This window comes from Triturus cristatus, chromosome 9 (genome assembly GCF_964204655.1).
Source record: "Triturus cristatus chromosome 9, aTriCri1.1, whole genome shotgun sequence".
Taxonomy (NCBI): Eukaryota; Metazoa; Chordata; class Amphibia; order Caudata; family Salamandridae; genus Triturus; species Triturus cristatus.
Window position 1 is genome coordinate 345,557,569 of NC_140592.1, and position 27,286 is coordinate 345,584,854.

Below are 27,286 nucleotides of genomic sequence, written 5' to 3' on the forward strand. Positions count from 1 at the left end.
GTAATTCTGCAAGAGGCTCACACCTCATTTAATAGATCTAAACTCTTTCCTCGAATTCTAACCATACCCAACCTCGTATAGCCTATTTATATAGTTGAAACATTTTATGAAACTATATAGCCCACACTAACAATCACGCCTAACTGGATTTTTTTTTGATTTTTTTAAGAGCACTTGATTAATCCCAATAACCAACAATACTACCAAATAAACCAGTAACACTGGGTTAGAGAGTAGTGTGCTACTCACAGTAAAGTGATTCAACACCTCAGCAGTGGTAGTAAGTGATCTATACATGCAATTACAATTATACAAATGGTAGCAGCCACTGTTATGGGGGCTTGCAAGCGCTTTCGACATCAGCATTTGTGCAGAAAGACTGGGTAAATACAGTTTACATTCTCTAATAAGAGGGCTAAGGGAGCCTTTGGAATTGATAAAGAGGCTTGTCCCTTGACCCATTTTGCTCTTGACGTCAAGACAATCACCAGCGCAGTGTCATACTTCACTCAAGAGCAGAAGAACGCCTCTCTAAAGAAAGACATCTATGTATGAAGATTCTCAACATAAGACAACTGTGGTCTTTAATCTTTTTAATAGAAAAAAAAAATCCCTTAATGTACACACAAACTGTAAAGACATGAGGCATAAAAAACAGTTGTTAACCATTGGAGTAATGGCAGAAGAAAAGTGCAGCTCTCAGGAATACGTTTGGATGTGGTCCATGGTCCTCTTAAAAATAAGTTACAACGAAAAACAAACAGACGCAGGCTGAGAACGCCAACTAAAATACAGAACAAACCATGTCCATATTTTGCCTCGCATTGACTCGTGTGAGATGGTGACAACACTGCAAAGGTCCGATGCAATGCGCCTGAAGCCCCACCAGGGTGGAGGCAGCCCCACACGTTACAGGTCAGTTCGTGCGTTGGCAGCATTTGGAGCATATTTTGGCATCAGTTCATTGATTTTGCGGATGTAGTCCAATTTCTCTGCACAACCTTTACACGTTTCACCCCAGTCATCCAGGATCTTCTTCAGATCTTTCACTTTTAGCTTCTTCAGGTCTACAGTGCTCAGGTCGATCTGCTTATCTAAGGAATAAACAATAGATTCTATCAGAAGGCAGAGCATATGTAAACTCACAAATTTAGAGAAACAGAGTTTCCACTCCATACATACAGATAGTTTTGTTACCAAACTTATGACAGTTGGTCACAATTTATCTCTAAACCCCTTTCAAAGCAATTTTATTAGCCGTTAAGGCTCCATGTATATAAAGAATTGCAAAAGGCTGAGCCAAGAATGCAAATGCAGAAAAAAAAAAAAAAAAAAAAAAAAAAATCAATTCTCAAAACATTGGTGCCCTTCCATTAAATGAAAGAAAAAAAAAGTACATAATCTTGTAACTTTTCCTTAATTTCAAAATCGTAAAGTTACCAACAATGAGTTTCACTACAGAAAGAAGCCACAGGTATTGGGGGCGAGGGGGGGGGGGGGGATGGGGTGTTGCAGGGAGGAAATTAAAAGGAAAGAGAACAGGGACAGTTTTGAGATTTATCAATCACTGTAGTAACTCAAATCCAAACTTAAACTTCCAGCCACTTTTCACAGGGACTTCAAATACAAAAACAGGTTTATTGAGCACCCAATCAGTCCAAGCATATTTAAAAGCTGTTGCTAAGTATTAACAATATGGACAAAGTGCTCATTAATATCCAGATCTACCTTTCATTTAATCAAAGAACACTTTGGCAGCCTGTGCCTTTTAGACAACAAACATTTTAGCTTCATGCATCGCTCATTCAGGCTGGATTCCAAGCCAGTTACAGACACTGCTTTCCTTTCGGACTCTTTCTAACATCCAAAAACAACCTTCTTTTCATCTGAATCTCAGTACTCCGGCTTGGAAACAAGTGGATGCATTTCTCCCTAGTGTATCCTCTTTTGCCATAGCAATTCTCAGCACAACCTTGTTTTGAACATGACCATTTCTGCACCCCGCTCCCCCTCACCCCATGTAACTTTCCATTCGTTCAGGGAGCCTCACAGGTCATGGACTGCTTCTACTGATTTTGAATATTGAGGAGGGCTCACGTGTCAACTGAAACACTTTTGTGCAACTGCAAAGAGAGTCACACTTTATAGGAGGAAAACGACCAACTCTTGCATGTGCAGCGCTGTAGGACTTCTCCCACCTTTCTAACCTGTAATCCAATCCAGTTCAACCTTGGTAGTCAGTACTTGCACTATACTCTCTAGTATTCAATAGCATAACGACGCAACTCTTCTTCAAAGTCTCTTCGTTTTGTGGTATTCTGCGACTCGAAACCTCACACGAGATAAACCAGAATTTGATGTCAAGGGCGTAATTTAAGATCAACCTAACACAAAATAAATTTCTCCTGCTCATGGTAAGCACCGCATTTCAGGCTGCCAAATGCAAAACAAAAACACAGTATAAAGCGCGACTAATCAACATGAACTAAACCCACAGAATGATGGGGTAGCTATTTGAAAAAAATACATTAAACAAAACAGCCCCATTCTTATAAAGTTTAAAGAGACTTACTTTAAACCAAGGGGCAGAGCGGAGCCTGAAAAACAAGATATATAGAAACAGGCCTTATGGCTAGGGCTATCTACAATTATCAACCGAGATAGGTACGAAGAGATTAGCCAGTCGTGTTGTAAATAAGAGGAAGAAATATGCATTCCTTATCCAAAATAGCAATCAGATTTCCTGCTCAGATTCAATTTGATTTGTTTATTAAAGTCAGTATAGCTATAGATTTTCTTACCCCTTGTCAAATGTAATATACAAGGTATTTCTAAAGCTCACTTCTACTTCAAGGAGTGTCCTACCGCTCTGCACTTCAAGTGAGGTGTAGCTACAAGAAGGAACATCAATCTTGCATAAAATTCCAAGTTGTTGATTTCTTCTAGAACTGGAGGGGCGGGGGGGGGGGGGGGGGGGATGAAATGCACCTTAATTCCAAAGAGAGTTTATTCCAAAAGAGAATACAGCCCCCTGTTCTGGACAGACGAATCCGTAGGATTTTGGTCCGAAAGTGGTTAGCTGAGCGCAGGCGCCTGGAGAGAGCATAACAACTGATTCTTGCTCCGAGGTACCCTGCGCCAGACTGACGAAGAGCCCAGTAAATCAATAGTGATGTCTTGAAAAGAATCCTCTTCCTAATAGGAAGCCAATACAGCTCTCTAAGATAGGGTGATACCCAGGTTCTCAGAGGCGAGTTAAAAAGTGTTCGGGCTGCTGCATTTTGTACCACCTGCAACTTACTGTTTAGGTAATTAGACAGCAGGCCCGAATACTGTGCATTGCCATAATCAAGCCTAGATGTGATCAAAGCTTGTATGCAATTGTCCTAGCAGAGAGACACAGACAATGGAGGGACTTCCTGAGCACTCGTAGCAGACCACTCGTAGCAGACCAAAACAAGTCCTTACTACTGCATTAACCTGTGACAGAAAAGAGAGCTAGCAATCAAACTTAATGCCAAGATCTTTAACAGAGCTAGTGTGGCTTAATTGAAGGGAGCGAGCTTTCTCCAGCCAGGAATCATCTGATCTTGTAACAAAAAAAAAGTAGCTCCGCTTTGCCCGCATTACACTTAAGCTGGTGGCGAGATAGCCTTTGAAAGACTTCCGTCAGACAGGTTTTGATTATTTTTTTTCGCCAGGAAAACTTCATCCCTACCACAGGAAAAAAGTAACAGGGTGTCAATGGCATATGAAATTATTTTTGCACCCAGAGTCTCTGCCATGAACGTCAGGAGAGTTAGATATATATTGAATAATGTAGAACCCTGGAGCACTCCCACCTGTAGATCACAAAAGGTCTACACCAGACCTCTTAACTTCTACCTTCCAGGTAAGATGCCAGCCATTGCCACTATATCGAAAGCGTGGAGACATGCCAGGAGTGGGGTATCGGGTCGAATACTGCAGACAAATCTAACAATCAGCACAACACTGCCCCAGACATCTAAAGTACCCCTGGTGTAATCAACCACTGCCACTAGTGCCGTCTCCATTCTGCAACTGGGGTGGAAACCAGACTGACTTGGATGCAGTGGATTGTTCCTTTACAGGTAGTGGGATAGCGGATGGTCGACATGCTTTTCCAGAACTTTTGAGAGGGCCGGATGTAAAGAAATAGGCCTGTAGTTAGATGGATCCATAGAATCCACCTGTGCTTCCGTGGTCTTCTACAATCGCCGGACAGAATATTACCAAACAAAAAAATGTTTCAGTCTTTCAAAGTATTGCTCTTACAATATTACATATTCAAAAATTCACTCAATCATCTGCCTATTGGCAAATGGTCATAACATCACTGTTTGCGACACCATTAAAAGGTAAACAGGTACCGTAGGATATGCAAGATTTTTGTTAACCTTTTTTGCAGAGTAGGGATGGATTGCAAACATTACTCTTTCACCCCCACCCCGTTTCTCTACCTGCAGGTCCACCCACCAGAACCAATGAGGTACACGAATGCCGCAAAGATACCCTGCAAACTAACCATCCTCACACCAACATTACTCCACCTGCTGCCAGCGATGGTGTGGCTACCACTTACTTATTGTACCCTCTTCTTGAAAAGATTCGGTACCTTCTTTTCTCCCAAGGCTCGAGCCACCACCAGGTAAACTTGAGAGCTGGACACCCTTCCTCTCAATCAATAACCAACCCATGATACATGCACCCACTCTGCCCTGGACAAGCATGGAGATGTTTGGTCAGTGTGCGAGTACAGCCAGTGATGATATCGGTTTTCTGACACCAGAAAGAGGTTGACAAAGTCATGATTTTGTACCACCAAGCAGCAGCTTACTTACAATGTATAAGAGTGTGATGCTGCATAATACTTAGATTTACTATGGAACTGACAGACAAGAGTTGTTGGTTATGATAAAAAAAAACTACACCATTATGATGAGTTTCATTGCTATAACTCACACCAACCCGGTTCTTGACCTCACATGATGTCACAGATGACATCACAATTGAAATAATGCAAGAATCACAGCTTCCCGATTGGAATAACACCAGCCCATTCCAAAACGGCAATGGGGCACCATTCACTAATGATCATGCTCAGCACCTTGTGGACCCTTAGATACTTTCCAAAAGTATTTGCTGGCTGCTCAACTAAATAATTTCAAGATTCCTCCAAGTTGCCATCTTTGAATGAATTGGGATTAAAAATGGCCTCCATATGCATAGCTTGTTCTGCAGACTTCATATTGCAGGTAGCAGCGGTTTGCAGACTCAAAGTCCAGACCATGAAACAGTCAACTGGATGTTTGTTTACTTGGGCAATCAGATTTTCAAATCGGAGCTGTAGTTCACAAATCAAAAGCTCAGGGATGAGTTGCAAGCAAACTATCAAAAAAATACATAAAATTGACCCTTCAAATTGCACCCGGCATTTGTTTGGTTGGTCTCACTCCATTCCTAAGATTTTGCTCTAGCCAAGAGGAACACAATACTAGTGGATGTTACTTTGGATCACTTCAATCAAACAACCACCGTTCTACCTTCTACTCACCCGCCTACCTAAAGAAAGTTTGAAACATTATCAAACTTTATAATATCTGGAAGCGCTAAGCAACGAGTCTAATTTAGGGCACAGCTGTCATGCAGCGCTCAAGTTACTGTCAAAAAAACAAATACATTCACAATGTAAACTTCAACTCTACCACAACCATATACTAGACAGTCCATACCGATAATATATACATACAATGTATATTCTCTCTTGAGTAATCAGATAGTTGATCCTTTCTATTTAATTATAAAGTATTGTTAATGATACTACAGCATAGGTGCCATTACCAAAGCTGTCTTGCAAGGGTGAAGGAGTAATTAGTAGCTTTTACTTCTGGTTAGCCTTCCTGCTTATGCACAATTGCCAAAATTAAAAAGATTAAGCCACTAAGAGACTTAAGGTGTGGGGGTGGTAGAGAAAAAAAAAAACAAGAAGGGGTACCTGGGATGACTGTAGACCACATTCATCTGCAAGCTCCTTCCTTTGTCCCACACATCACTTTAAATATCTTAACTATCTTTCACAAAATGGGATACCTGTGTCACTAGAATACATAAACACCTGTAGCCGAACAGCTAACCTGCTGTTTGAAGTACTAGACCATGACATTGTCTGCACAGAAGGCCAGAGGAGGCCACTACACCCATTACCAACACCAGATGTCTGAAAGGAAGCCCAACAAGGCCTTACTGCCAGTCAGAAAGGGCTATAATTAATACACGGAGTTTCCCTGGAGTACTGACTTGCTCTTCATGTTCAACCCATCGCAGAGCAAACTCAGAATGTTACTCATGAAGCCAGCACAAAGAAATCAGACTAACCCTTACAAAAAGATAAGCGCTTTACCTGAAATCCAACCGCGGAGTCTGAGTTTAAGTCGTTTTTTTAAGGGAAGTAGGCCATGCATGAAAAGCATTGGCAGTGGGTGTAGGATGGGAGTAAACAGAAAGAGAAGGCAAAATAATGTAATTGCAAATAGAGTGACAGTAAGAGAAGTGTTGTATCTTCCCCTCTTTCTTCCCTCCTTGGTACCTTCCGTCCACCCCCTCCTTCCCTCTTACCTTGGTATCTTCCGAAGCTCTCCTTAGAATGTTGACAACCTGCTCATGTCAGAGAGCAGATGACTTGGAATAAAGTGACAGTTGAACTCCCACTGGTCTCGTCACTTCTTTTACTACACTGGCGACGATCCTGCGAGGGGGGCTCTCTCCTCATAATGGGTACCCCGGGAATAAGCCAACCACCCTCATTTCTCAATGAATGTGGCGACCCTGACATCCATTGGAAAGAATGGACAAAGCTGTTCGAGTCATATTTGATAGCTATGGGGGGGGAGAGATTTTCTGCATTACGGAAACAGCATATTCTCCTTCACAACATGGGGGTACATGGTCGCAAGGTATATGAGACTCTCCCAGAACCGGAGTTGGAGGAAGATGAGGACCTTGATGTGTATGAGGTTACCATGCTAAAATTAGGTAATCATTTTGGGGACAAAATAAATGTAGTTCTGGAACGCCATAAGTTCTTCAGTAGATTACAAGGGAAGAACGAATCGGTAAAAAACTACATTGCCAATTTGAGAGGTCTTACCCAAAGGTGTGATTTTGGGGAGCTCAATGACTCCTTGATACGTGACCAGTTAGTCAGGTGCACAAGCAACAGTAAAATACAAGAGAAGTTGCTATCCAAAAACCCGTCGTTGGAGGAAGCGGTGTCTATTGCCCAGTCTATTGAACATACGGCAAAGTGCATGAAAGAAATAAAGGTATCAGATGAAGTGGTTGCGGCAGTTCAGGCAGAACCTTCCAGTAAGAATATCTCCAAAGTCAGGAGCAAGGGTGAGTCATACAGTAAATCTCAAAAAGATCACTTGGACCTCAAATGCTACAGATGTGGGAGCAGCAATCATCTGGCCAACAATCCCATGTGCACAGCTCGCAATGCCCACTGTAAGAAATGTAATAGAAGAGGACATTTAGCCAGAGTGTGTAGGGACAGTGACAGCACCCAAGTTAAAGCCGTCAATGATACCAACATTGAGCAGCCAAGATTCACATTCCAAGTAAAAAGCACGTGTGGCAGTATCCCTTTTGAATACCCAAAATGCAGCATTACTATCAACGATACATGCATTGAAATGTTCGCAGACTCATGCTCTCCATTCACCTTATTAAACATGGAAGATTACAGGAAAATCAAAGGGGATTCAGGCATGCAAATCTCTAAACCTGACATCACACCCCAGGGGTACACCAAAGACCCTATTCCATTGGTAGGCATGGTGGAGACTGAAATAAATTTCAAAGGGAGATCCACAGTAGGCAAGATCTACCTGGTCAGCTCGGGTTCCAACCTCCTTGGGTGGCGTCACCAGAGAGAACTGGGGGTAATCCTAGATCCTAATGGTAAGGAACAAGTCAACGTAGTCAATGGCGCCACGGGGGAATCACCCCTATGTGACGAATTCCCCCACCTTTTCTCCAACGAGCTGGGAGTCTTGAAGCATTTTCAGCATAGAATAAAGATCAGACAAGGGGCGAAACCTGTGGTACATAAGACTCGCCAAGTTCCCTTACTGTTAAGACAGCCTCTCAAAGAAGAACTCGATAAACTCTGCCAACTTGGAGTCATTATACCCATCGACGCTTCAGAGTGGGTATCCCCAATTGTGATAGCATCTAAGGCCAATGGTCAGGGCATTCGCCTATGCATCGACTTACGCAGTCTCAACGAAAACATCTGGGTCGAACGGTTTCCGCTTCCCAACATCAATGAAATGTTGAGTACCATGGGGAAGGCTAAGTTCTTTTCAGTCATAGACCTTTCAATGGCATATTACCAAGTAGATCTTCACCCTGAGTCTAGACCTCTTACTGCATTTGCAACACCATTTGGCACCTATATGTTCCTAAGGATGCCTTTTGGCCTGGCATCAGCGGCTGCCGTCTTCCAAAAAATGATGCAAAAGGTATTGGAGGATATTCCTAACTGCATGTGCTTTCAAGACGATGTTCTAGTCTATGGGGCCGATGGAGAAGAACATGACCTCATTTTCAGAAAAGTATGTTCCAGGTTATCTAATGCAGGTTTATCGGTTAAAAAGGAAAAATGCAGGATCAAAGTCATGGAGGTAGACTACCTGGGACACAATCTTTCCTTTGAAGGGATAAAACCCAAGATGAGCCTAGTTCAAGCAGTGGAAAACGCTCCTCTTCCCTCTAACAAGGAGGAGCTCAAATCCTTTTTAGGGTTGGTGGAGTATATGGCCAAGTTCATACCAAAGTTTCCAGAGAAATGCGAGCCCCTACGAGAACTATTAAAGAAAAAGAGTGAATTCATATGGGAAGAGATACATTCTCACTCGGTAAATGCTCTAAAAAAGGAGATTGTGGGTTCACGTGCTTTGGGACCGTTTGACCATAGGAAGAGAACCATCCTATGCACGGATGCATCCAACAAAGGGCTTGGAGCCACCCTATCTCAAAAAGGGGAAGGTGAGGAGACTATCATTGCCTTTGCCTCTCGTACTTTGAGTCCTCCTGAACGGAACTACTCCGTAATTGAGAGGGAGGCGTTGGCCTGCTACTGGGCCATCAACCATTTCAAGTTTTTTTTGTGGGGCAGTAAATTTACAGTCCGCACGGACCACAAACCCCTAACACACATCTTTTCAGCCAAGAAATCCCTCTGTGAATCACCCAGGATAGCAAAATGGGTCTTGGGACTGGAGAAATTCAGTTTCAGAATAGAATACTTGCCAGGGAAGGACAATGTCCTAGCAGACTACTTATCCAGGTCCCCGGTAGAAACTAACACCGTGGAAGACTTTTTGGATTCCCCCATTCTCGCGATTCATCTGCCTTCCTTTTCAAAAGAAGAATGGAATAACGAAATGAGCAAAGATCCTATAATGGAGGCACTAAAGAATTTAATCATAAAGGGGTGGCCAGAGAAATGTGGGGATGTGGCAGAAGAGTTGAAGGAATTCTGGGAAGTCAGGAATGAGCTTACCATTCAGGAGGACAGAATCTACCGCAATGCTAAGGTTGTGCCACCCGAGTCTTTGAGAGATAGAATAGTAGACCTTGCCCATGAAGGCCATTTGGGAAGAAGTATCACCAAAAGCAAAGTAAGAAACAACTTTTGGTTCCCAAAGATGGACTCTAGAGTGGAGCTAAAGGTAAAAGACTGTTTTAGCTGTGCCAAGAGTGATAAATCCAAGTCCTTACGTAAGGTTCCCCTTTCACCGGTGGAAGTACCTGTTGTTCCATGGACCAAGTTGGCCATGGACATTATTGGCCCCATGGATGCACTAGGTCCATTGAGAAGGTTCATGTTTGTGTTGGTGGACTACACCTCCCATTGGGTCAATGTCAAGTTCACCCCTTCCACCACTACTAAGAACCTTGTGGCATTTTTGGAATCGGTATTCTCATTTGAAGGTATTCCATCTACCTTAGTAACTGACAATGGGGTGCAGTTTACATCAGATGAAATGGTGACCTTCCTAAAGGAACACAACATCAAGCATGAGAAAACGGCCCTCTACTGCCCTAAGGCCAATGGCTTAGTAGAAAGGATGAACCGTATGATTAAGGAACATATACAACTGGCAACGTCTAACGGATTCAACGTAAATGATTCGCTTAAAGACTGTTTGTGGGCCTACCACACTGCACCCAACCTTGTAACAGGAATCTCTCCCTTTGTAATGTTAAGAGGGAGAGAACCAGGCACCAAGTTAAACCCTCTCTGGCTAGAAGGGGGTAAGAAGGTTGTATATGACAAGTCAGAAAGTCAGGCCAAGGTGCAGCAACATCAATCCCGCTACAAAGGCTGGTACGATAAGAAACATGGGGTGAAGGATTTGGAACCTTTGGCCAATGATGCTGTAATGATAAAGAAACCCACCAGGGTTAAAGTGGGACAGAGTAAATTTTTCCCTTCTCAGAACGTCAAAGGGAGGGGGAAGAATGTGGTGGAATTGGAGGATGGTCAAGTTTGGAGTGGAGATAGAGTAGCTAGGTATCTGCTCCCTCCATGTTCATCGTTTATGTTGGGTAAGGAGATGTGTTGTATCTTCCCCTCTTTCTTCCCTCCTTGGTACCTTCCGTCCACCCCCTCCTTCCCTCTTACCTTGGTATCTTCCGAAGCTCTCCTTAGAATGTTGACAACCTGCTCATGTCAGAGAGCAGATGACTTGGAATAAAGTGACAGTTGAACTCCCACTGGTCTCGTCACTTCTTTTACTACAAGAAGCTTGACACGAGGAAATAGAGGCGAGAATAAAGGGAGTGAGAGGAATGCACAGTCACTAGGCATAGAGACGAACAAGAGAAGATGAAAATGAGGCACAGGAGTGTGACAGGACCAATGGGAGAGAAACAAATAAAAAGATTGCAAATATCAGGTCATGGTATCTTATAATCTATGAGCAGGAACCCCCTGAAAAGAACAGTGAATGTAAAAAGCAGAATAAATAAGACAGCAATGGGATTGCCATGATGAATAAACAACTTGTTGAATCAGTACACGCAGAAATCACATACGTGCCCTTAAGGTCTAGAGACAATATAATTCAACAAGCTAATTGCACAAAAGCTGCAACAGCAAATCTCAACATACCATACAAACAAATGCCAAATTGATTTCCAATCAATTTGGTTGGTCCTTAAAAGTAGACAAACAAAGCAAAGCAGTGGGCCGATTGCTTAAACATCTTCATTATAGTTTAGGAGTCCTTCAGAAACCAGAAAAACTCCATCTCATGAGAAAGGCAGCCAGTTTAATCTAATGTAATAAAAGTATTGTGCTAATATATGTAGCTACCTCCATGCATTCTTGAAATAAATAACCAATAAAAAAAAAAATCTGCAATACCTAGGATTTATTGAGAGGAAAACATTGCAAGAGTTGCAACAGCTGAACAAGATTTAAGACTCAATCCAGAAGCATCAGTTTGTTGTACTGCATAAAAGTAGGTGGGTTGGGGCAGGTGTGCTGGGGGAAGGAGAGGCGCTACAGAGATCTTGTTGTCACATAATAGATATCCTGCACAGGTACACCTTTAAAGATCCGTCCATGAAGGAAACAGATGGCACGCATTTCAACTTCAATGCAAAAGAGATAGTCCATCCCAAACTCATACTGTAGTGATATCTACTAGAAACCATATATTGTGGTTGTCATGAGGGAAGGGGTGGGAGAACAAAAAGCTCTCATGTCTGCCTTCAGTAAGACTAACTCTGCAAAGAGAACCCCAAAAGACAGTGGACGGTAACCCGTGGAGGGGCAGCCGGGGCTGGTGGAGAACAATGATTAGGGGAGAGGACACAAAATGGAAAACTGACAAAATTGAGAAGGCATCTACAATCTTCTGGACTGTAGTAAACCAAATGCAAGTCTTACTCTGCTTCAATAAAGAATGAAAGCAAAAACAGTTTAAATACCTGAATGGTTCAAAGGTTACACTGAAGCGGTTAAAATGTTTAATCATGCAGTTACTCTCTCTTTGTGTGATGTTTGTACACTACAATAGATCTTTACCTACAAGCAATAAAGATCTTATAACTCTCAGATCAGATAACCAAAAGTAAGGGTCAAACACTGATCATGCTAGTTTCCGATTTCAAACTGAAGAAGCTGCTGGTATTTACCTGAAGAGCATGGAATTTAGCATTCTGAAAATGCAGAAAATCATTCGGATGGCTAGGAAGCGATTCTGCAGGAAAGGTACCTCCCCCAAATTAACACAGTACCATAAAGTTGTTGGCAGCCTTAAATTTGAATCTAGCCCATAATTCAATTGAAACTTTGTGGACCAGAAGATCATGGACTAAATCTAGTTTATTTAATAGCATGAGAATTTTGATAAAGATTTTTCACTGTCGCAATGCAGCACAGTACGGCTACTACTTGGCCTGGCCTTTCAAAATCTGGGTGAAGACGGGGCCAGTTTCTAAGAGATTACAAATGAATTCTGTGTTAGGCATCCTTTAACCCTTAAATCCACTAATCTGTGGGAGGTATCCTAGTTTAGCGTGCACTCATTGTCCTCGACTACCCAATAGCCAAACAAGATATAGCCAAGAAATGGAAGGCACAGAAGCCCACCCCCACCTTCATGAATGGGGAATAGGTATGGTTTACTGTAGCAATCTCAAAAGAGCGGTGTACAAAGCCAAGCAATGCCCCTTCAATGCATGATAAGTTGCTGGTCCATGGCTGGCCGAGCTGTAACTAACACATCCTGTTGGACAATACTACCCTACGATCACTAACCACTGGTGACATACTAGACTCTCTTGACATTTCCAAATGGTATGGAACAGTCTGATGAAGCACTGGATATTATGCTCAGAATTCTGCATATATACGGTGTGGCAATTGGGATGTGTATCAACCTCACCACGTTCCAGTTATGTACTGACAATGCTTATGCGTAGGCCAGTTCTACTTGTTATAGTTGTTAAACATTTTTTTTTTTTTTTTTTTTAAGTTTGGAAAACAAAATTTCACTGATCAGATTACTCTAAAAGCCAATGTTAGAGGTCACACAGTCGCAACTCGTTCAAATATACGTTGAAGGGAACAGCAGCATTTTCTTGGATTTGGCGCCGCAGGGAGGACTGGTGTGGAATAGGAGGTAGATGACCATGGATGAGCTTTGCTTGCAAAGAGCAAACCTTTGCCCCAAAGGACCACTACTAAATACTCCTATGAACGCTGGAATAAAGGACGGCAGTGTAGAAAGAATTTTATACCATTGATACAAAAGGTAAATGTTCCAGTCCTCAAAATATATTCCACCTGAGCCTCAAATAACTCGAAAAGCAAAAAGGTGGAGGTAGCCAAAAGCAACGTGATCTCTCTTCAAATTCACCAAGCACATCTGTCACACTTCTAGCCCAGGAACCAAATGCCAATGATCCAAAATAAAATACAACTGGTTCTCCCTAATCTCCAGTGAAGAGCAGCAGTCCTCACCACTCTACACTGTCAGTAATTAAATGATGAGAGTTTTTGGTAACTGATCATTCAGGACAAAACCAGGCCACGGGTACATACATGAGCACAGAGGTATCCTGTCCAGATTCTAGCATAGCAGCAAACAAAGACTTTTAGAAGAGTGACCAGATGTGTCTCCGAAATAGATTAACAGAGGAACGTGGAGTGCAATTTTATAGGAACCCGGTTCTTGCCTTAATGAGTCTGCTTTAAAAAAACACCATGTCTGATGACTCCTGCATAAAAGGCTCCATGATTACTAGAAGCACATGTCAACTTCCATAGGACCCACTCCATGGGTGCAGGACAGATGACAGCAGGAAACAAATGTAGACACTATCTTTGAAAAGTCAACACTGGAACTGAAAGCACCTGCCCCCATGGGCACCACACAGTAGATGGACAGAACATAATTGGCCAGCCTGAAGACCCATCCTTACTAAAGTCTGATAGCAAATGCACAGGTTATCATCACTTCTCACCATTCAAGCACAAGCTATGAAATACTAAGTCACGAACACCACCACTCTCAGGTACAGCCCAAAGACTCTATGGAAACCACTCCAGGTCTACCGACCACTATCAGACTAATAGTAAGAGGGTGCAGGAAGGGTATAATACTGTTAAATTAATATAACTTGCCAGGAATAGGAAGCCCTGAGCTCAGCAGTTCCACAGCCTGCTAAGAACAGTCACAAGGTGGCAATGGCTCTAGAAGGCATCCAAGCACCAGACTGCTTCTCCGTATGAAAGGGCCATAAATCTCACTAAAGAATACACTTTTTTTTTTAAGTTTGCGCATCCACTGGAATCGTCCTCAAGGGGAGACAACCAGGAGTTGTATACATGAGTGAAATGATGTATTGTACTAGGAGGGACTACAAATAAAATATGTATATGGTATTTCTATAGCGCTAACCAAGTCAAAAGGCAGAGGAGCGCTGTACATGGTCAAAGACGAGCATAAAGTCAATGAATAAGGGAGATGGAGCCGAGTTGAGGAGGGTTAATGCATTGTGATGTGGGTATTTTTTCTTTCCGTTCTACAGTGGTGGTCTTCAACTCTTTCTTAAAGTGGAGCAGCACTGGGGCGGCCCTGATGGATATGGGCATGATGTTCCAGATCCTGGGTGCATAAAAGGACTGCTGTCTTGTTCTTTTTTTACATTTCTTAATCTGCAGTCGAATTGTGTTTCCCGAGAACCATAAATGCGGAGCTTCTATGCAAGATAAGCAAGGTAGCTGGTCATAATAACTTTATTAATGATGCAGCTGGTTTTGAATATTGTGTAGGCTGGCAAAGGGAGACAATGAATTTCCATTTGGATAGGGTGATGTGATCATATTTCTTCAGGTCCAGGATGAGATATGCTGCAGCAAGTAGGATGCCCCTAAGTAGTGCCAATGTAGCGCATTGGCGCCACTGAGTAGGGCAGCAAGAGAACAAGGCATTGGAAAAGCAGTCATGTCCCTTTCTGGAAGAAATGGTTAGATTTTCCTTAGAATAAAGAACTGGCAATGTGTTCCTTGAGGGTGAGGTTGGTCTCCAGGGTGAATGCAAAGGACTTGGTATTCAAGTAAAGTTGGCTGTCAAAGGCATCATGGTTCATATCACTGAGCCAGGTTTGTAATGCATCTTTTTATTTTTCTTGGCAAATAACAGGAATTCTATCTTGGATGGGTTGAGCTTCAGGTAGATGCTGAACATTCAGGTCTGTGTGATGTGCAAGCAGTGTTGAAGGCATTGGATGTCTGAAGCAGAGGAGAATTTCATGTTTTCTTTATTAAAAGAAGCAAGAATGAGCACCTGTCTCCTTAGCAGGACTACAGTTAATTGATAGGAAACATTAAACTAATTACTGCGGAAAGAGCATAAAAATTAAAATTTGAGTTTAATGTTGGAAACTTGGATTTTTATAATTTTGTATTTACAATACTGAAAAAATGCAACATTTTATACATAAATTAGCAGTTTAAAAGACAGATTATTGGCCTTGGGCATCTGCTCAAGCCACCATCAGACAAGAAAATACTCTCTTAAGACACTACCAACTATCAACCATCAACCATCAGGTAAACATTGTCTTTAGGAGGTTCCAAACCATTACATTTTGTGATGGCCACCGCCTTTGCAAATGGCACTACAGAACTCTTTCTCCCTCTCCCTCCCCCTCCCCAGAGGTTGCCAACAAACAGACGCCAACACCTGGATCTGAACTACTACCTACGCAGTAGCCTCTGCTCCTACACCAATTTCCATACGATGTCTGTAACTATCAAACTCAATTACCGCCTTCCTCTAGTGGAGAACTTACCATATTTTAATTCACAGATCTGGCCGTCCTTTTTCTTTAGCTTCTCACAGATTTTTTCAGCTGGGATATGATGACTCAGGGGCTTAGACACCTCGTTGGTGATTTTAGTGGCTGCATCGCTGGTGGCACCAATATAATAGCACTGGAAGAAATAATATAGTCAGATTTCTGCAGAAAAAGGAGGGGAAAAATTAAAGAACTCCAGACTTGCAAAACTGAGTTGAAGTAATAGACATCCTCCTACTCAAGGATGATTAGGTAAGCAGCCCTTGCTGAATTTGTAATTCGTATAGTTTTACTTCAGTCTGTTAAAAAAAAAAAATCAATATTCGGATTAAATCTACTCTATACAGGAGATTTGCACATTGAAAGCTTCTCCTTTTTGCCAAGTTATCCCCAAAAAGGCTGCTGATCATTTTTCAAGAGCAGAGAGACTTAAATCTGCATTAGTGACTCGTGCCTGCTGCTGAAATAACTGCAACAACAGACAGAGTGCTGGAACATTATATTGGGGTTACCTTGTGAAACTAACATTGCAAAGCATTATACAAAGTCAAAAATTATAAACAAGATATGCTACATTCATGTGAGACACATATCAAGGGAAAAATCACTGCTTCACTCACAAATCTGATGAGCTTCACTTTCCAGGAACGGTTATAAATAAGTATTAACCAAATTGCAGATGCCAAAGTACAATGAAGAGGCAGACCCACAACTGAACGCTGCACACCATCGTCTGATAATAAACATGGATGCAGTACAGACACAGCTTACAGCCAGCACCTCCACGTACCCCACCAAGTACTGGCTAATACCTCCTGAGAGCCTTATGCGCAGACATCCCTCATCTTACTTTGTTCCGCTAGACATCTAAATGCAGCAGCTCGAGGGGTAGTTTCCACTGCTGATGATAACTCAAAGCACCAAATACTTCACCCAGAGGACAAACTCATAACCCACATACTTTCAAGCACTCCTCTTTCACCCTCCATATGTGTAGGCGTGGCGACCCAAGCCAGGTTAAGAGCACCACTCAGGACCATCCGACACCAAAGCATTTTGCAGCGCAACACTCTTCCAACCAAACAAGCCACATCATCAGGAGTATAAAGCACTATTTAAATATGCAGTTACAGTAATACAATTGTATCACTTTTTCAGTATTACCAATAAACCGGGCTGATCGGGTTTATTTTTTTGAATTTCTCCACGACCATGAGGCCAAGGAAACCATTGTTAACATCTTGCACTAGCATATTGTTTTGAGGGGTGTTTGACAGGGTATATGCTTTTTGGCACATAGGTTTACATTTTTTACACCGGTCATGAACCTGATCACAACAACAAATAAAAATAATGTATCTATCCTCTCTCCCATATTATTAAAGCTGTACATGGAGCAGCTGGGAAATCTTATACATGAGCACGGGCTCCTTCAACCAGACTGAAGGATATTAACTCAGCCCTGCTCAGTGACACTAGGGGCTGGAAGGGGCAACACTCAAAGGGAATTCTTGATGGAGTTGATTTTGGTTTTCTGTACCAAAATAAACGTCAAGGTCTTCTGGAGAGCACAATAAGTTTAGGATGACCGAGCATGGTCCCAATGGAAGCCCTGTGATATCCTCAAACGTGATCTGAGCTAACAGCCATCATACGAGAGCCACTATTAAATTATCCTTTTTTCTCCCTACTGTTTGTGCTACAAATAATGCTCGTTTCACAGCACCTATTTTTATTTCAGTGGTACAATGCAAGAATTGTCATTCCAACATTACAGGAATGACATAGTCAAGCCATTTACAGTCATCTTGATAGCCAGCCTTCAATTATTTCAGAATTGCGCAGGAAACCAACTAGTGAAGAGTACTTTTAGCCCACCTTACACTGGCTTCCAAAGCTGGCTAAATACATCTTAAAGTTCTGATTTTTTTCACCATCCTTTTAGTCAAGTTGTATTTGCATATCGTTCGATTAACTGATTTTAGTTATGCCTTCCTCCGTTGATGTTTCGAGATGGCTGTAAGTTGATTAGTATTTCATTATGAAACGTATCAAGGTTTAACACATTGTTTTTGCTTCTTTAGTGGTTTGACAGCCAGACTATTAACATTCGCACTTTAAAATAATCCAGTAAATCAACCTAGGAAAGGGGGAGGCTATCAGGAAACATACTATCTAGAATCCTAACATCCCTGCTGTGGTATTGTAAAGCCTGCTGATGGTCCCTGAAAAGGACCCAGGAAACAAGACCAAAAAATGCAAAAATCTAACATGTAAACGGAAAACCTCATGGTTAAATGGTAGAGACATTGTGCCACAAGTAGTTCTCATTATTATCATAGTGTCATCAGCTTCTGGTTCATTTTTGCCATCACATTTATGAAAAGACAACCGCTTACAGAAGTTAACTTCAAGACACGGCAATGCAGTCACAGTCAGCACCCAATAAATCGAGGACTGTGTGCAAGTGGGAAGCAAAATGAATAAAAAATATATACATCGTTTAGCTGCTGTAAACCCTATGCATTAGCAACAATAGGAATATTAAAGTTTTCCTTTTTAAAAGTACGCACACCTAGCACTTTATTAACTTGACAGTTCAGTAGGTGGCACTGTTATTTTCAGCACAAGCACTTTATATAATTTTAGAGTATAGAAGAAAGGAAAGTTGGCCCACTGGGGCTGTATATTCAATTATGCACATGGGTAACATCAACGGCAAGTCACTATTTCACACGATAAAATGCAGTGTGATCAAGCACAAAATCAGTGTAACAATGCTATTCTACACATCCTGAAATTGAATGTGTTATATGATAATTGTATTGAACACATATGTGCACAATCATATCCAAGTACAGAGGAAAAGAGCAAAATTGAATATACTAATACTTTTGATGCGCGCAAATGCTTACTCGCATAATAATTGAGCAGTTAAAATGCACACCCTTGTCTATACAAAAGTTAGGAAATTCAATTCTACTAACAACTTTAAAAATTCAGCCGAAGTGTGCACAGCCCACTAGGGCCGAATAAGTCATCATCAAGTGCAACAGTAATACTTTGCCAAATGGATAACATGTGCATATGGTTTTTAAACAGTTATATTACATATTTTTACATTTGTTCACAAGTAATGAAATGTAATATTATTAACTGTTTTTAAAACATTTATGTAATCTCACTGAATGAATTTCTGAATATTTGGAATTTGTCAAGATCATTTCGGAGCATACGTAAAAAAAACCCTCAGATTTCTTCTATATCTATGATGGTTTTATGTCACGTGTGCATGCACATAGCACTTTAAATATTTGAAAGTACTCTGCAGACGAGTCATGTGATCAAGGCCTGTTCAGGCCGAAACGCGTCATGGCGTGAGGGCTTCAATAAATCTTTGAATTGCACCAAACTTATGGAGTATGCATTCGTGTCCGAGATAGATATATATATAAAAAAACAACAGCACCGCCAGTTCATTTAATGTAGAAAATCAACTGAAAAGAAACGCATGCTTTAAAGAGGTGTTCGGAACCATCATTATGTTTTATGGAGGAGTTAGTTACAGACTTATTGTATCTTCAAAATCCAGACTTTGGTACCACGCAGACAAGCAGATGTATGTGGGGGCATTCATTGCAACCTTGCACTTCCACACCTACTAATCTGCTTGGTTTAAGCACAGCCAAGGAAAAATGCATGGACACTCACAAAACACGTGAAATCAGCACAAGAAATGAGGTAACTGTGAGATTCTTGCTTGAGACACGAAAATGTATCTAGTCGATTTCACTCACACACATCACTCAGTTAGCCATTTGAGGGAGTTTGTAGTGGAAAGTGCCTATCTCACAAGAAATAAAAGGAGTTCACAGCTGAACCATACTTACAAATCTGTTTTCTTTCCCCTTAGCTTCATTGCAGGTTTTCAGCAGCTCTTTTTCAACAGCAGGTGAAGTGAACTCTACATTTCTGTCTTGCAGGGACTGATAAAATCTCGATAGGAAGGAGATGCATACTGTCGAGAAAAGCAACAGAAAATCCAATGTTCATCTCCTCTCTGCAGCAAAGTGCACGTTAGAGCACAAATGAACAACATATTTAAAACAAACAGTGGCAAAGTAAGTAGGTCTGTGTTGGCCATCAGCCTTTTGGCTTTGTCAATGTATATATATATATATATATATATATATATATATATATATATTCACTTAAAAAACCATAGGTTTCACACATGTTATAGGTAGCTGGACATTTCACTCATAAAAAACCAATGAAATTCCCCCGTTATAGTTACTGCAGGCAACTATAACTCACGCGACCGCAATCCTCTGCTGATGCTAATACTGTATTTAGACACTTATTTACCCATGTCTTCTTCCATTAATCTTTAGCTATACATATATTACAAATATTTATTTTTCAGAAAGACACATATGTCATCAGTGATGTAATATCTGACGTCATCAGCAGAGGATTGCGGTCGCGTGAGTTATAGTTGCCTGCAGTAACTATAACGGGGGAATTTCATTGGTTTTTTATGAGTGAAATGTCCAGCTAACTATAACATGTGTGAAACCTATGGTTTTTTAAGTGAATTTGCAAGGTTTTTTAAATGCTAATTCCTAACTATAACGTGTGTGAAACCTATGGTTTTTTCAGTGAATTTGTACGGTTTTTTAAATGCTAATTTATTTATGTATTCTTTTTTTTATATATTTATTTTACAATAAACTACGTATTAAAAATTATTATTATTTTTTTTTTTGGTTTTCACCCTGCGAATTATTTTATTTTTTTTGTAAAAAAAAAATTTTTTTTTTGTGTTTTTCAGGGTGCGCGTACTGTGCGCGCACCCCCGCGATTTTTAAAAAAAAAAAATTTTTTTTTGCCTTCGGGGTCCTTCAGGGACCCCCTGACAAAGGCTAGGGGGTCAGGAACTCTCTACCCTGCCCCCTTTTCACGTTCGCCACCTTCCTTTTTCACTCTCGCACTGAAAACAAACAAAATGGCGGCCGACACTTCCTGATTTCGACCGATTCGAACGTTGACTAACATGTAACCACCAATCAGAATTACGCTCGCGCACGTTAGGGTGCTCGCGCGGTGCGCGCACCCTGCGCGCATATAGATATATATATGCTTTTAAATGCTATTTTCTCCGGAAATACTGAACAGATTTACACCAGACCTGCAAAAGGCACTTCCTTGACCTTATGGCTACCTCTCTGCCAAATTTCATGTAATTCTGTTCAGCCGTTCGGGCTGTAGCTGTGTCTAAAGGTCCTATGGAAAAATGCATGGGAAAAACGCGTTTTGGGACCCCCCTTTTATCTCAGCCCCCGCTTGACGAATCCCCCCCGAGACTTTCAGGGTAGGAGCGGAGCGTAGCGCCCCACCTATTTTGAAAAATTCGCGAGGATTCGTCGACCGGCGCCAAAGTTATTCAAAATAGAATGTTGCGGATTTCCTATGGAAACGTGGTCCTAACTATAACTACCTACTGGCGACCGCCAGTAGGTAATATATTGGCTAGATACAAAAATATTTTGTCGTAAAATGCTCATATGGTCATATCACTTCATGGCACTGAACGATACATGCTATACTGCGAGTGGACCTTGTGGTGAAAGAACAGAATGCTGTCACACTTAAATTATCCAATGGCTAAAGTGGAGTGACCCATTATACCACAAGTATGCTGTAGTGGCCAATAGCAAAATATGAACGGCACAACAGCTCAATGAATGAAGAGGGTTGGCTAAATGTATGTATATGTATGGCTATTGCCAGACCTACAAGCACTGGCAAAGATGCGGAGTCTGGCATTGGCTTCCAACCTTTTGGCTTTGCCAATTTTTGTTTTTTCCACTTTTGAAATTAGCCATTGGCTGAAGTGGCCTGACCCACCGCACCAAGCTATATGCTATAGTGCCATTAAATCCAATGGGGTAACCCTGCGTCCCTCAGAACCTGGGTGAACAATGTCGCTCTATTATTAAGCCAGACCGCACTTAATTTTATGTTAGACCTCATTGTGTTTTTTCCATTCTTTCCTTCATGCGGACAAAGGGATACATTGTATTCAGCACTGCAAGACAGCGCAATCCACATTAGACTGTACCAAGACTAGCTACAATGTTTCTCCTCTCCATGAGCCACTGGATGAAACCATGTCCCATTACACCTCATTCTAAGACCAAGCACGCTGGCATAGACTAGACCCCACGTCCCCCGTCCCCCCCGTTTTCCTCACCGGTGCCGCAGGGTCAGTGCACTACGCACGCTGGCGTCACAGGTGACAGAGAAAACTAGCTTTATCTAGGTTGGTTTCTGGACTGCTCTTCATTCTATTGAAGCGGGGCTCAGAGACAGAGGCTCAGAATAATTGCCCTGTAGGCGAATTTCTTTCATTAAGGAGTTTTCTGGAAGTCGTGAAGCTATTACCTTTTGTATTACAGGAACCCGCCTGGGTCTTAGTGACAATTATGCATTTTTTAGATTATTGAATAGAATCCATCCTGGATCTATTTGAGACATCGCACTCAACGTAATTCAACTAGAAGAAACAGGCATCTGTTCTTCTGCTAGTTTTAAACTGAAGGTAAGAGCGTTAGGATGCCAACACCCTTAATTCAAGATACCCTCAGTATCCCAATTAAGATTTACCATGATACATGTATATTCATACGTTCTCAGTTAAGAGATACCCTCTACTTCATATGGTGTAGGATTCCGGCTGGGATCTACAAGCATGCATCGCCGTCGCGATTTTGACCATGAGGAATTCACTTTATCCCTGTTGGGAGGTGAGAGAAGGTCCTTTATATTAATAGAGACTTTTTGCCCTCAGTTTTCTCTGGTAGCGCTAACATGCTTGTATGTGTTCACTTATAGGGGCCATACTTTCACTTCTTTCAGTACATTGGTTATGCAGACCATTTAGGCTTCTTCCCTTCTGGTCCCCATCAGGTGAGCTGTGATTTTTAAGTTGAGCCAGTGCACCGCATGCACTGCTGCGAGGCATGCTGTATTGGAGTATGTACTTGAAGCCCCGCCCACATTCTTAATTGGTTTGTGTCATTGTCCTTCGTAAACGCTGGCTTCCAATCCGTTATTAGGCTTGTTAGTCCCGCCTTGTCTGCATTTGTTACCTCCCATAACAACTGGACCTTTTACTTGTCTTGTTACACAGTCTGCTTTACCTTGGCTGTGAGCACTATTTTGTTTAATGATTTGCCCCTAGCCCACCCACTACATCACAGCCCGCCGCCCGATTTTATTTCATTTACTAATGGCGGCCCGCTTTAACTATAGCGGTTGCATTTCTTTATTATTTTAGCAGCGCGGTCCGCTTTAAGTATAGCGGTCATGCTTACTTATTTGTTTGTTTACTAGCACCCATGCGGCGCTTTCACAATCATGAAGGTCGCGCCCCTTTCTTTAGACAAGGCGCGTCTAAAGAAGGTGTGCGGCCGCTATTAAAGTAAAAGCACGACCTGGGTACTTTTACCCCCCAAAAAACATCAGTTTGTCAACTTGACAAACAGATGCTTTTTTTTTGTCTACTAGCACCTCATGCCGCGGTTTCACTTTAATGTCAGCCACTCTCCTTTCTTTAGACGCGGCTTGTCTAAAGAAAGGGGTGCGGCCTACATGAATGTGAAAGCAACGCATGGGCGCCAGTAAACAAATATTTGCAATGCAATAGGTCTCGCATTTGCAAGAGTTTAAGCTATTGCATTGCCAATAGCTTGAATTCTCGTAAATGCGAGATCTATTGCATTGCAAATGTTGTTTCACCTCTCCCCAAGTTATTGTACGTTGCATACACACACACACACGGGTCCTTACTCCCAAAAATGTTTGTCAAACAGGCTGCAATTGAGTTTTACGTCATTAAGGAAATCTGCCTCTGAGATATGGAAACGTCTTTGATGGGTTAAAACGGCGACAATATTTTCAATATGTGCTCCTCAACCGCTCCGGACACGTCTAATAAAGTATATGACTAATACTATAGGCGTAGACTACACAGAGAAACTACTACAGACACTATATATATTTTTTGTCTATGAGCTTGTTTGATTTTGTTCATTATATGTTTCTTTCACTTGTTCACAGTTTGCCTAAATGTTACCAAATTGGGCAGTTGTGTTGTAACAGGTGTAATATCGTAAACTGTGTGTATACTTTGCTATATGATTTTCAGTATATGACGTTAATATGGATTCCTGTGAGTTTCATCATTTACTGATGTGTCATTATCAATTGACAAAATAGCATTCAGGGTCTGATTCACAGGGCTAGGCATTTGCTGCTTCAAGAAATTATTGTTGTATTCCCCCACAAAACCCACTGTAGCTATATAACCAAACAATATATGCTGTAGTGAGCAGGAGAAATGTGACAGACAACAGACCAATGGCTGAAAAGGGTTGGCTAAAAGCCTCCATATGCAAATATATTACATGTATAATTTTAGTAAAATCAAAAGGGTTGTGTGGCTCCCAACAGACTAAAAAAAAAAAGATACAACTTATTCGCACATATAACGGTATGACTTCCTCTCTCTGAATTGACAAGGGATGACAAGTTTGTTAACGGACTATGATTGCAAGCAATCAATGTACCTCAGATATCAAATGTTGACCTGTTCAAGGGCAATGCAATTTTCTACAATACTTTCAGTGCTATGCTCTGATGACATCTACTCGGGGTGCCAAAATACACTGGAAACAATTGCTGAAAGAGTGTTTTTAGTTCCAAGACAAAGTTACTATGCTCTGTCCAGTGGAATCCGGCCCAGCCTTTTACTGTCTTTATTTAGAGTATACAGAAGGGGCTAACTGAGGCGTAGGTGGCGATTAAAAAAATACAGAGATGTAAAACACACTATACAGGTGCACCAAATCAATCAGTCCCCTGCTGAAGGCTCAACCAAGGATCTCTTCAGCAAGTGTCACCACAACCACTCACGTAGTCCCAGTTGCAGAACACAGTATGACGCTTACTCAAGAAAATACCATGTTTAACTCTGCAACGGGTACACTGACGGAGGTTCATTGGCTCCCAGCCAGGAAATAAATTGCCTTTAAGGCAATATGTCTGGCACATAAAGCACTGCATAGAACCGGACCAGAGCATCTCAAAAGGTAAATTCAAGTGGAATTCCCCAAAAAGATTACTACGATCGGCCGTCTCTAGCTCATTGATCATCCCTAGGCTCAAGAATTCTTCATGGGGTAGTTGGTTGCAGCTTTGTTTATCCCACATGTAAACTTTAAAGTCAGGTCAACTTTCTCTGCTTTCGTAAGCACGTTAAAAACCTGGTTGTTCTCACTTTCCTTATAGCTCTTATTGTTCCACTGTTAAAAGTATTAGGCTGGATGTGGGATCATTCTAGCGCCAAGACGCCCTAGGGCATTTGGGCACTTTAGAAAATTTCACGTTAAAAACCTGGTTGTTCTCACTTTCCTTATAGCTCTTATTGTTCCACTGTTAAAAGTATTAGGCTGGATGTGGGATCATTCTAGCACCAAGACGCCCTAGGGCATTTGGGCGCTTTAGAAAATTTCAAAGTGAATCAAATCAACCAATGCCCTTCTACAAGTTTATATGTATCACCATTCCCATGTGGGCTCATTTACTGGCCCTTTACTCAATTTTAGAGGGTTAATCTTGGGTGCATTCATTGTTCTTCCCCAAGCTCATATTTGCCTTTTCACTCCAAGCACCACCCCTTTCACAACTAAAATATTAGTAGGGCCACTGGAATTATGTGGCAGGGTTGGGCCTAATTATGCAGCAGGGTTGACTAAATTATGCAGCAAGAAGAGGCAAGTTATGAGGTGTAGCGCAGCACATTTTGTGATAATACTATTTAATTATTATGTCCTTTACACACTTAACGCTGTCTGGCATAAATTGCACCTCACTGGCACCTGTTTAACACCTAATATGGCAATAAGCAACAGAAAGGTGAACAGTCAACCTTTGCAAAGGGCCTTTCACTGCGCTGCAACAAGTGTTGCTACATTTTTAGTAACTTTTGAACCATTTGAGCTAGCAACAAATATTTTTGCTACAATCTGCAGATTACATATCATATGATAGATTATGTGTTAACTGTAGTACATCCTTAGTGTTTCTGTGCTTATGGAATGTTTATTCTTCTATGTTCTTCTCTGCCCTGTGAGTTCTAGGTTCTCTTCTTAGACAGTTGCTGTTGGCTTCTGTCGTGGAGAGTCCGTTCTTGTGCTTGCTCTGTCTTATTAAACTGCTCTTCAAGAGGATACCCTTCTATGCCTACTTATTTACTACAATTTGGCGACGACTGGCTTCTAACCCATACGCTGCATTCTCAAGGCACACAGCAGTTTCTGCACAAGAGCGGAAGATCTTCACCCTTCACACCACTCTTACCTTTTGGTGTCCACTTCACATGCGAAACACGCCTAAACTGCACAATCGCATTATTCAAGTGGTGCGGACTATTAGCTTTGCTAACACTCGGAATCTCCTCAAGCATTCTGTCTCGTCCATCACATTATTGTTTAGTTTCAGCTAGTGGTTTCCCATCCAATCACAACCCCCCAAATAAACAAATTAGAAGAAGTTTCTGCCAGGGCCCACGACATCCTCCAATAACCTAAGAAATACAAGGATTCTGTCACCATTCAAATAAAGGGGATACCTGGGAGAAACTGGGCTAAGTGAGGTTTCTTAAAGTCAGGTAGGCTGTGGAAGACGTGTCTGAAAGTAGGTATAGACAGCGGGGGAGCTAGCCAGCAGCAGGTACATGTGGTGGAGCTAACCAGTTGGTAGTGAAGATGTCTGGCCGCAGGTAGACCGGAGGCGTTAACGGGTGGGCTCTGTAATGCAGGATCTCTAGAAGTGGGTGGGATCTCTAGCAGGGCTGAGGGTACTCTTACAGAAGTGGATACCGGATGGGCCTAGCTATCACTGCGGGTGGATGCTGGGCACACCAACAACGTACGGGACAGCTGGATGTTACTGTATAAATCTCTTGAAAGTGACGTTGGAAGCTAAACTCAAAGAGAGGTGAGGTGCGAGTTCTGACAGTACATTAACCACAAGGAAGGAGGTGTCTCTTCAGGTGACGAAGATCAACCACATAAAACTTCCCATAATAATTTAGCCTCCTCACCTTCACAATCTCCCTGACGCAGCGTCAAGGTTGCTCTTGGCACATGAACTAGCAATACCAGAGTGGGCAGGAGGACCCCGATCCTTAGCGCGCTCATCACGCCGCTGAATGTCGTAGCTCTAGTTTCGAAGTGAAACTCCGCACCGGCTCCTGGATCCTAAACCTCCACTCATCCAACTCCGGCCGCCCACAATGCTTTCTCTCATTGGT

General features: G+C 41.9%; 1 protein-coding gene across 1 annotated transcript; it reads right to left on the reverse strand.

Annotated features, from left to right (window-relative positions):
- Positions 1–578: 578 nt before the first annotated feature.
- Positions 579–27,286, reverse strand: MANF (mesencephalic astrocyte derived neurotrophic factor). The gene is made up of 4 exons (XM_085625114.1): positions 27,077–27,286; positions 19,797–19,924; positions 15,901–16,042; positions 579–1,094 (listed from the first exon to the last, which is right to left on the reverse strand). Exons 1-4 carry the CDS (start codon positions 27,171–27,173, stop codon positions 910–912), a joined length of 552 nt encoding a protein of 183 aa, XP_085481240.1. The 5' UTR covers positions 27,174–27,286; the 3' UTR covers positions 579–909.